This window comes from Anoplophora glabripennis, unplaced genomic scaffold (assembly GCF_000390285.2).
Source record: "Anoplophora glabripennis isolate ALB-LARVAE unplaced genomic scaffold, Agla_2.0 scaffold270, whole genome shotgun sequence".
Lineage (NCBI taxonomy): Eukaryota > Metazoa > Arthropoda > Insecta > Coleoptera > Cerambycidae > Anoplophora > Anoplophora glabripennis.
Genome location: NW_019416411.1, coordinates 19,675 through 30,967, shown reverse-complemented (window position 1 = coordinate 30,967; position 11,293 = coordinate 19,675). Strand labels below are relative to the sequence as shown.

At 31.9% G+C, this 11,293-nt stretch overlaps 1 protein-coding gene across 1 annotated transcript; it reads right to left on the bottom strand.

The window, feature by feature from the left end:
* Positions 1–1,031: 1,031 nt before the first annotated feature.
* Positions 1,032–10,616, bottom strand: LOC108911251 (neurotactin). The gene is made up of 6 exons (XM_018716139.1): positions 10,061–10,616; positions 9,461–9,596; positions 9,120–9,398; positions 8,739–8,874; positions 7,662–8,475; positions 1,032–4,316 (listed from the first exon to the last, which is right to left on the bottom strand). The coding sequence occupies exons 1-6, from the start codon at positions 10,304–10,306 to the stop codon at positions 3,720–3,722; spliced, it is 2,208 nt and encodes a 735-aa protein (XP_018571655.1). The 5' UTR covers positions 10,307–10,616; the 3' UTR covers positions 1,032–3,719.
* Between the last annotated feature and the right edge of the window lie 677 nt (positions 10,617–11,293).

The window sequence follows — 11,293 nt, the reverse complement described above, 5'->3', positions numbered from 1 at the left end:
AAACTTTATAAAAATTACATCTAGGGTTATTAATTGCGATTATTTATTTCTGCATGTAATTATACTGTTTATATTAACGTACTTTTTGCATTCTTTTCATGTGATGTCTCAAAAACGAATGTGTATGGTTTTAACCAAACTTTGGCTTTTAGTGAAAATCTGATTAAAATTGTTTTATTGAGAAAATCGTTTCGATGGTTAAGTATAGAAATAATAATTAATAAGTAGAAACCATGTGCAAAATTTTATCTAAATTGATCCACTTTATCTCAAAAAAATTAATTTCTTCAAGACTAGCAAAGTGCTATGAATGAGACGCGGTGCGAAGCACCGTGGCATAATATTTATTTCATTTTAAGGCTTAACCTTAATTTTTGTTTTCGAATGTTAATTTTTTTTTATTTTTTTTGGTTTTATGTAGATTCATCTGAACTTTTTTTTATTTCAGTACTTGAAAATAAACAACTTAGAAACGAACTTATAGTAGCTTATATCAATTTTTCATGTTTTCTGAGATATCGTTTGTAAGAAGAAAAATTGTAGATATATTATAATATATCTATAACTAGGGTTTAAGTTGCCTGTCTCTGGTTTTACAAGTATTGAACTCGCTTTCCCCCGCCTATCTAGGGTTTAAGTCGCCTGTCTCTGGTTTTACGAGTATTGAACTCGCTTTCCCTTATCTAGGGTTTAAGTCGCTTGTCTCCGGTCTTACGAGCATTGAACTCGCTCTGCCCCGCCTATCTAGGGTTTAGCTGTATTGAATTTGCCCTGGGAATCTGGGGATTAACTTCCCTGGTCATTCTTTTTTTTTTCATTTTTAGTCTTTCCAATTTCCATGCATGATGTGATCAGTTTATCGGATTTTTTTAAAAATGTAGGTGCCTTGACAGCACAAGGCGTCAAACCTATGGGAAAAGGCGCATCGGCCCGGTGGGCCAATCCAGGCCTGCTTCGTAAGACACTTTCAAGGAATTCTTTAGGAAAAAGTAGGTCGAAAAAAAAACTCTCGTGGTACATTGTAAAATTTATATAAATTATTTTACTTATACAATAATTAGTTACATAGATTACAGACTATGGACAGTACTTTGCAATACAGTTAAGCTGATACACTGATTTTATCTGGCTTGGGAGATTATAATTAAATGTAGCAGAATTGGTAATGTATTATTATATTTCGACATTGAAATATATATATTCAAAAATATATGATAAGGGAAAACGAAGCCAAACAAAATTAAATTGAACCAATTATCTTTTTTAAAGCACATGATTGTATGACTTTTCAAGACAACATTCCATATCAAGTGAAAATGTTACATTACCAGATTTATTAATAATATTTAAGGTGTATTCTTTGTGAAATGTGGTAAAGAAAATAGTATATAATTACAGAAAATCATTCTTAGAACTATGCACCAACTGTGGCTGGATATCTAACAGTGGTATTCATAACCCGTCTCTTGCACTTCAAAAATCCAATAGCCTTTATTAAGCACGTGACTGTGAATACCACTGTGAGGGTTTGATGTATAAAACAGTATTGAAAATAAATTTAAATTATTTGAAAAAAAGAATGTTATCGTTGCTTGTTCATTAAAGAATTCATTGTTTAGTGAAATGTACGAAGAAGTTTCCTAGTTTTCTTGTTTTTGTACAGTTAGTACATGGTACTAGAAATAGAAATGCAGTTAGCCTTTCAAAAGCCTCAGACATAAGAACAACTGATGGAGAAACTTCAAATATGCAGTGAATCAAATTATTGAGCAAGTGGTAATTCATTAAAAACAAGACATTTCTAAACAAGTTTTACTTATATAACTGAAAAATCCTTTATTCATAGCATTAGTAGTCGACAAAGAGAAAAAATTAGGTGTTTAAAGAAACTATTTAAATGAAAAAGTCAGTGTTGTATTTAAAAATAAAAATTGTCTTCTCAGGAAATTACAATAACTTTTGTTCTGAAGGTGAAGGTGATCGGTGAAGTTTAATAGACAATAATTCATAAAATTTAGTTAAAAATTCAGTAGCTAAATATGAAAAGCTATCACAACCAGACAAATGTGAGTAAAAACAGGAAATATTCAATAACCCGAATGTTGCCAGTTGGATTTAAAAAATGATAGGGAAACTGCATTCCTTTATGTGGTACTAACGTAATTAATAACAAATTGGAAAATTACAATATTCAGTCCTGAAATCCTTAAGAGTTACTACTAACTTACAGCTACGCTACAGTTGCTATAATGTATTTCTCAAAAATATTTCAACTTCTGTTTAATATACATATAAAACTGGCAGACGATAATTGCAACAACAATTGATGTTGATTCCACTTTGGAAGAGTGGTTTTCTTTTCAGGACTGTAACTTGTAAATATATTCCCTTCGTATCTCAGTCTATTAATATGAGAATATTATGAAAAGCTAGTACGATTTCTTATCAGTCGGTTATTTTTTAAGTTAAAAAACCTTATTTTTAGATTTTCAGTAAATACAGTAAATTTCTCTGTTTAAATTATGGTTAATAGAGCTTGTACAAAATTAATTAAAATACTTAAGAAAAACATATTACAGCTAAAATTCTAATTCTGAGAAAAAGTCTTGGTCACATTTTTTTTTTCTTACTGAAAACATGTTATAAACTTATTTAGAAAAGATATAATAAGAGAGATATACCCCTTTAAAGAGTTATTTGTTGCAGTTTCAGTTTTTTCTTTATTTCTTTGGGTGTTTGCCAGCTTATTGGAGTAGTAAGCGATATATAGCGATGTGTATTTTGTATTGCTGTTTCAGTCTCTATAAAAGTGTATATCCCTTTTATTGTCCATTTTCCCAAAGAAAATAATTAAGAGTAACCTGTAAGGTCTCCAGATGGTTAGGCTTTGAAATAATATGCAGATATATGGGCTCAAGACAAGTCAGTCTTATAAAATATATAAGTACTATAACATAATCTCACAAATAAGTATTATTAGTAAAAACGTAAAAATTTTAAATAAATTTAGTCTTATTTTAAGTCTCTTCGGTTTGTTCCACATATTCCGCATTATTTCAAATTACCAACCGAGTCCATCAATTATATACCGATTATTCAGCAATTTTATAAAGAAGAAATTCATTGGCATAACTGCTAAATTAAAAAAAAAATTGTATATGTATAACATAAAATTGTTACAAACCTACGCATATAATTTAAATTTTGTAAACGTGTAAAATATATTATATATTTAATTGAAATCCTAAATTAATGAGCATTAATACGTCACAGCTAGGAGATCTTACGATATTGAAATAAATGTTGGCAAGTAAAACAAAATCTTTTCATAGTTACAAGTAGGTTTGAGTCAACAAAACCTAAGAATATATTAAAAATGTCTCAAATGAGCATTTTTAGTCACAGCTACAAAATTTCCATGAAACTTACATACAAAAAATATTTGTTACTGTTATGTACCGTTGTATCATTAAAACTTAATCACAAAAAAATATGATTAGGAGGAATATCTAGACAAAAGTTTAAATGAGATCACGAAGTACTAATATACCTCTTTATTCCACTATCTAGTTTATAGTGGCAGGTACTAAACATAATAATACCAGGTAGCGATAAAATATGAGTATTTTTATTTTGGAGATTCGTATTTTAAAAAATTTGCTGTTACAGATTCATTTATCCAGATATAGCCTCCCTTTATTTGTAATATACGAATAAAATTAATCTAATGCAGCATAAGACGAAACATTTTTTACAATCCAAAAAGCACAATGAGAATATGAAGCTTGTGGCAGGACATCTTGGCCAACTACTAATACTTTTTGACCGATCATATTCTGTTCAATCTTACCATGCCAAACATAGTGGTAAAACAAACCTTGCATTGCTGAGAAATATCGCCTCTGTTCGGGAGTTTTTGGTTCATATCGTCCTAATATTGCGTCTACATCAGAGTCAATGTCCGCAATATCTTGTTCGAACCTAGTTTGGTTTACTACATAAAAAGGTATTTTATGCATCTCTGTAGATATAGCGAACAGCGGACAGACTATCCTTATATCGGATATCATCGCACTTAGCCCTTTGTATGTAGGAGGATACATTTTTAATGCATCATCGGTAAGATTTTTTTCAGACAAGAATGATTCTTTCACATGCTGTTTAACGAGTTCCTCAGTCCAAACTTTGTGCTTTAATAGAAGCTTTTGTGAACCACCGGCGTGAGCGGTAGAACCTATTACCAGCTGTACCGGCAAATCCTCGTCCTTAGACCACACATCCGCAGGATGTTCCTTGAGGATTCTACCATCTAAAACCTATATCTTTTGTTAACCATCCGTGTTTACAATTGCTTATTAAAATATTTAAAGAAACACACCATCCATGTAAAATATGTACAATGTAAAAGGGACGATGCAATAAACTTTCAAAATTCGTTCCTCTTGTCAAAATAAATAAGAGTAACATGAAGATATATTGTAGTTCATTCTTGATTTAAAGTAGTAAAGAAGTAACAAGTGGTATAGGAATTAGAAGGAATTTGGTGGTAAAATGGTGTTCATGGGTACAGTTATGAGGATCAAAACCAATTTAAATCGTGTTTAATGATAACCAATGATTTTTACCAAAAAATAGAGCTATGTCGGTCCTGAACAAGTCGTTCCAAAAGAAAGATACCGAAGATAGATTCGAAGAATTCAATTCCTATGGTGTTGGATTTACGATTCACAAATCTGACACTGCTTCAACGCGAACGATTTGTGGGGAATGAGAACTAGGTGATATAGAAAACAAATCCCATTCCATCCACCGATCCGCTTTTGTTATTGCAAGTATGTATTTGTTTATAAATATGAATTAGGATTTATAAAAGTCGCATCACACTGGTTAATTGTGACTGATCATAAACTTATGGGACATTTTCGTTAAAATAAATAAAGGAACTGTTATTTTTGTACAAAATAAACCAAATAATTAAATATCTCAAGTACTTAATTATAAAGTTGAATCAACGGTTTTTGTATCATTAATAGAACGGAATTGAGTGGCATTTATCAATTTTGACACCACCATGGCAGATTTGGAATCAATCATGAACAAGTTGAAAGCATCGATTCCAACAAGTGAATTGGCATCGATAATTCAAATCCCTGAAAGGAGAAATTTAGCCCAATTCTACCAAAAAACACTGTTGGCATTATATTTTTAAATCAAAATGTAATCAAAATTCACTAAAAAAAGTGTTGAAAAATTAGAGCCAATTCGATTCTTACATTTTCTTCATGAATTAATTCAAAGTCATAAAGTATATCAATTGTGTAAAATTGCTATAAGAAAAATAATTATCGAAAACTATAAATAATGACTTTAAAGGAATTACTGAAATATTCGTAAAAATTTATCATTTTAAATATTCACTGGTAATTTTCAAATGCTGCTGGTCACTTATGGCATTGACTTCGGTTATTTTGGTAATTTTTGGTGACTACCGTCACAAAAAAATATTGTCAACCAAATTTAAGAATGTTAAAAAAAATTAAATTGAATTTCCCACCATTATACAGGGTGTGGAGTGTATAATCTATAAAAATTAAGCTACAGCTTCCTGATGATATTTGTAATAGAAAAGTCTCATACGAAAAAGTTCTATCTTCGTGTTTTTTTTGTAAATTAAAGTTTATTTATTCAACGAAAATGAAGGCCGACCCTGTGTCATTTATTAAAAACTTTGGAAATGTTTTTATGCGACCCGAGATACAACCTTATAATTTAAGTCGGTATAATCTAATACTAGTAATACTAAAAGAAGGTTAGGTTACTTGTCAAAAAAATTGTGCAGTCAACTGATTTTGTATTTGTATTGAGTACATTATTCACTTAATTTTTAAATATTAAGCATCATCCATCGACCCATCAGTGTTAAAAAGTGAAAGAATTCGGACAAAAGTTTTTTTTTGTAATTCCACAATAGTGACAGTGTAATTTTTATAAAGAAGTAAAAAGTAAGAGCAGCGTGCCGATTACATTAAAAACGAGATTCTTATTTCTTACTTTGCTTAATTTTTTTAGTTTGTGCACCAACTAGTTTTACAATGTACCGAGAAAACAATACATTTACTATTTCCGAACATGTCGATATGGTGTTAGTGTATGGTGCAGCCGGAGAAAATGTGCTCGAGGTGATTAGGTTGTACCAGGAACGATGGCCGCAACGTCAACCCCCATGTGCAAATACAATCCTACAGTGCGTTCAAGGGCTGCGAGATACGGGAAGTGTTATTCCTCGAGGAGAAGGACGTAGTCAGCAAGTGAAGCTTAATGTTGAAGATGCAGAATTAGAAAATCTTGATGAAGACCCCACGATTAGTACTCGATGACTCGCACAGCAAGTAGGAACCTCATCTTGTACTATACATCGCATCTTAAGGCGCCAGCTGTTGCATCCCTATCATCTGCAACCAGTTCAACAGATTTTACCCCCGGATTGTGATCAACGAATGCGTTTTTGCAGATGTTTTTTATAGGAATGTGTCAATCAAGTAGACTTGCTTATGTTTGTGTAACAGATGAGGCGACATTTACCCGTGATGAAATGAATTTCAATAATATGCACATATGGGCCGATGAAAATCCTCACGTGATTAGGGAAACTGATTTTCAACATCGGTTATTGGTAAATATTTGGGCTGGCATAATACGCGATGAAGATACAGTACTCGAGAAGTAACGAAACTTTTGAATGAAATGTTTCCTCAGACTGGATGCTTTGGTCCTGTGCCGTGACCACCACGTTCACCCGTCACTTGAAGTCATTGGTTTACAATACTCCAATTGCTACGGTGGAAGAATTGCGAAATCGTATACTTAAAGCTGCTGACACAATTAGGGAAATACCTGGAATTTGGGAAAATATTCGCCAAAATTGGGTGCGTCAGTGCCATGCCTGTATCCGCGCTAATGGGGATCAATTTCAACATTTTCTCTAGAAATGGGAAGTTTTATTTCATTTTGTTCCATATTTTAATGGAGTTTGTTTAATGCACGCAGTTAGCAACTACAGATGCTTAGAGATGTGGTTTTGTTTATGAACTCTTGCAGTAACAATAATGCATTTAAGATAGTAATTACTATTAATTATTATAATAAGAAAATATCAGTTTTTTTTTAATATCTATTTTTCTTAATTTCTACTTTTGCATTGAAAAATTCCCCAAAAATTGAGAAGTATCTTTTTATCTTCCAACGACGATTTGTTTACGCGGCTGGTCTACAGCACATAACTCATCGTACAACACACAGATAGGACCGTTTCAGAGAAAATATTTTGCTCCATAATTGAACATTAATTTACAAAAAAAAAAACGTGAAAATAGAACTTTTTCGTATAAGACTTTTCTATTACTAATACGGTCAGGAAGCTGTAGTTTAATTTTTATAGATTATACACGCCACACCCTATATTCTATGATTTTAGTTTTTGCCCATTATTTATTTTTACCATTTTCTGATCTCGTTCTATTAAAAATAAATTAGAAAAATATAAATTTAAAAATTCAACTGTTTACCGCTTATACCTTATTAAAACGGTTGGCAAATTAATGTCACATTAAAAATACATCATTATTAAAAAACAATAACCGTGAATAAAAAACAGTACTTACCAGCCACTGATGTCTTCTACTTGGATCTTCGTCTTTTGACGGAAGATCAGGGTGAGGCTTCCTCCAAGTGTCCTCTACCACCGAAACTAATTTTTCTGCATCCACTCCTCTCAGGCATTCTGCGTTTTCACATTGCACCGCGCCAAGAAAACTTTTGTTGTCGATTTCTGAGTGGACTACTGGTTTCTTGGGATAAATAGCTCCACCTGAAGACGCCCAGGCTCTAGTGAAATATTTATGAGCGTCACTCATTGTCGACAGCGCTGTAACCAAGGTAGCACCAGCCCTGTGACCCCATAGCGTTACAGATTTCGGATCTCCACCAAAGTGTTCGATATTTAATTTAACCCACTGCAGTGCTAATAGAATATCAGACAGTCCATAATTTCCAGAGGTGTTGGGATAATCTGACTTTGAAAGGGTTTCTAAAGCTAAAAATCCAAGTACGCCCAGTCTGAAATTCGGACGTACAAACACGACATCCCTGGACCTTGCGTAACGGGCTGACGGCCTCATTTTTCCCGGTGAACCTCCAATTAAACTTTCTGAACCGATTAGCACTATTACTGGCAAAGGGTTGTCGTAGCGAACATATGGCGTTACGACATCTAGTGTCAAACAATCCTCTTTTCCTATAACGGTTCCATTGCTCAATATTTGAAGACAGAGATCAGTGGCATTGTGAGCCAAAAATGTTCCGTTCCAACAATATTCTAACTTATTCAAAGGCTGGGCATACTTAAACCGTAGATCTCCTGTAGGAGGGCGTGCATATGGAATTCCACGGAAAGCAAATGCACTGTCTTCTAACAGACTGAAACAGAATAATGATAATAAAAAAATTAGACTTTTAACACTTTTAATGCATAAAAGTGATCAACTCAAATTCTTACAGCTGCCGTACTGAATATTTTTATTATATATGACCTAATTTTTATGTTTTATGTGTATTTCTGATTGTAACATAGTATGTGGTCGAACAGATCCAATTACTTACAATTACAGACCCTGCGATGTCTGTAATTGACCCACGGAGCTTATTAATAACATTATGCGTGTAAATTATTGTAAACTTACCCTTCAATTTTTCCGCAGCTTGTTATCGTTTCCACAAAGCGTCCATCTTTAACAGGAGGAGAATTGCTAACCCGATTACCAGAAATAGCAATGAATATTATGATTGCTATTAACGACAAAAATACCAGTAAGGCACCTAAAAAGAAGTTGAAATAATAAGGACTGAATTTTAAATATATATACAGGCTATTCCGACGTATTTTTACTTTTATTATTACGGTTAATTTAAAAAATTTGAGCAATGTTTGAGTAACTTGATAAATATTTTAACAAAAATTATAGTAGATAATACCTAATGAAAATTAATAACAAAAGTTAGTATTTTAATGTATAAATTTTTCACTCCTCTCGACAAAATGTAGATAAAAAAAATGTACATACTGATCGCAATTTTGTATGTTCCCAATTTATCTTTCCATGTTGTCACATCTTCAGGACCTTGCATCTCCACGTCCTTTTTGTCGTCCAATGCAACATTTTTCATTTCATCATTTTTGTCATCTGAACTTTTCTCATCCAATGTTTCCATGGAAGCCAGTTCTGCTTGTGCGCTTTCTAAAGTCTCTCCTTCTTTCTTCTTTTTGGGAAAAACTGATACTAACGGTAATTTTATAGTATCCAAAAGTTTTTTCTTTTCTTTGGTTTCTGACGGTTTATCACCTTAAAAACATGGTTAATTAGAAACTATTCAGAATAATAAAATATAGGTTTTATATCTGTACCTTCTTCTTCGATTTTTGATTTTCTAAATGGATTTGGTAATTTAATTTTTGTTTGAGAATTAAGAGAATCATCTTTGTTTTCGGTATTTCTGTCAATGAGGTCTGTCCCTTCTTGTTCCATATTTTCACTATCCTCCTTTAAAAAAAATAGATTATTTTTCCCTGTTAAAAAAAGATGAACATATTCCAGTGTTCCCAAATCCTTAATAACTAGTTGAAAAAGAATCACATCAGCAAGTTACTCACAGATAAATTAAAATGAATAAGATAATTCATTTTTTACATAAATGACAAAAATGAGTAGCAAGTTTTGGAAATCACCTTGAAAAGTGGTTCAGTTTTTATTAATTCCTATGCGAAAATAGTAATTATCGAGGTAATTATATTACTATTAAAGTAGACCCTTAGATGCGGCCTTGGATGAGTGCCTAAACTCTAGTTGTGACAAAAAATTTGATGAGTTGATAGAATATTAAAATTGTAGGTATGCAATGTTAATAAATAAAAAATAAAACATACCTAAGTATTAGCATCCTAATTAAGTATAACAAAAATACTAGATATTTGTTAGATAAGTACAATTATGGTTTATTATTTTACCTTGCACCTTTCCTTTGATTTACTTCTTGTAAAAAATCCAGGCATCTGGATACCTCCTATAGGAATCTTTTTTGGTTTCACTTCCATCCCTTCTTTAATCTCCTTTGCAATACCTTTCTTTTCTTCTGAATTTTCAACATCAATTTCTTTTTCGTGGGCCTTATTTGAAGCGTTCAACATTTTTTCCCTTTCCTCCATTTCAATATTTTTCTTATCCTCACTTTTTTCTTCATTAACGTTACTCATTTTTTTATGACAAAATACGATTTTACTCGTACTTTATCCTTTAACTAAACTTTCACAAGTTGTACCTGAACTTGATAAATTTTCAAAGCTTCTTTGGCTAGGCCCTTGGCCTTTCTATTGATTTTATTCGTACTACCCGTTTTAAAACTTAGTTTATACAACCATGCGCGTCCAAAATTCTGGCTTCTGCCCTTTTGTAAGCCAAACAAGGAAAATAAGTAGGCGATAATTTATGTTTATCGAAAACTTAACAGTTTCACTCACAAATTTCACACAATTTCTTCAAAAAGTACCGAAGTATTTGTTTGTACCCAATTAAAATTCAGTCGTTAAACATTAAACAATCTACTGTATCAAAACAAAGCTTCACCATTTGCGGTGTTGCCAAGTTTCATTAGAATTTTCCTTGCAAATAGGTACTATTTTAATTTTCCCAATAATTTGACAATTAAACTAATTTAAAATAATTACCTACAGATAATTTTAAATCTATAAACATGAGAAATGGTTAACCTTAATAACACATTATATTTCAACTATATCTGACACATCTAGTTCAAGTACGAGTACATCCTACACTGTTGATAGGAAAAACACAGTAAAGGAAATGTAGGTAATTTAACAGTAGAGATGAAACATGTTAAAGGTAGTATTTGAATATGTGTTTTATTTATTTAGGAGAAAAGGTGTGAATAGCCAGATATAAGTATTCATCTTTCCTTTTTTATTCACCCACATGGCAATAGCGTACTGAGGTATAAAGAAATAGTTCAATCACCTCTTTAGGATGTAAAAATTGTATGCATTATTATGTACAGGGAGACTAGAATTATTGGCACAGAATTAAACACTTATATTCTGTGTTATTGGTATCGTTGTTAGACTAAATAACATATAAAGTAATATTGATTTTGCAAACTAAAAAAATCCGCCAGCAAGTACTTGCAAAAAAATCTAATGTATTTTTTGTAACTTTCAGCTTAGCTT

Coding starts and splice junctions, on each gene's coding strand:
- LOC108911251 (XM_018716139.1), bottom strand. CDS start 10,306: ATGAGTAACGTTAATGAAGAAAAAAGTGAGGATAAGAAAAATATTGAA. Junction 8,875..9,119: donor AACATACAAAATTGCGATCA/GTATGTACATTT, acceptor ACTTCTTTTTAG/GTGCCTTACTGGTATTTTTG. Junction 4,317..7,661: donor GTAGAAGACATCAGTGGCTG/GTAAGTACTGTT, acceptor CAAAAGATATAG/GTTTTAGATGGTAGAATCCT.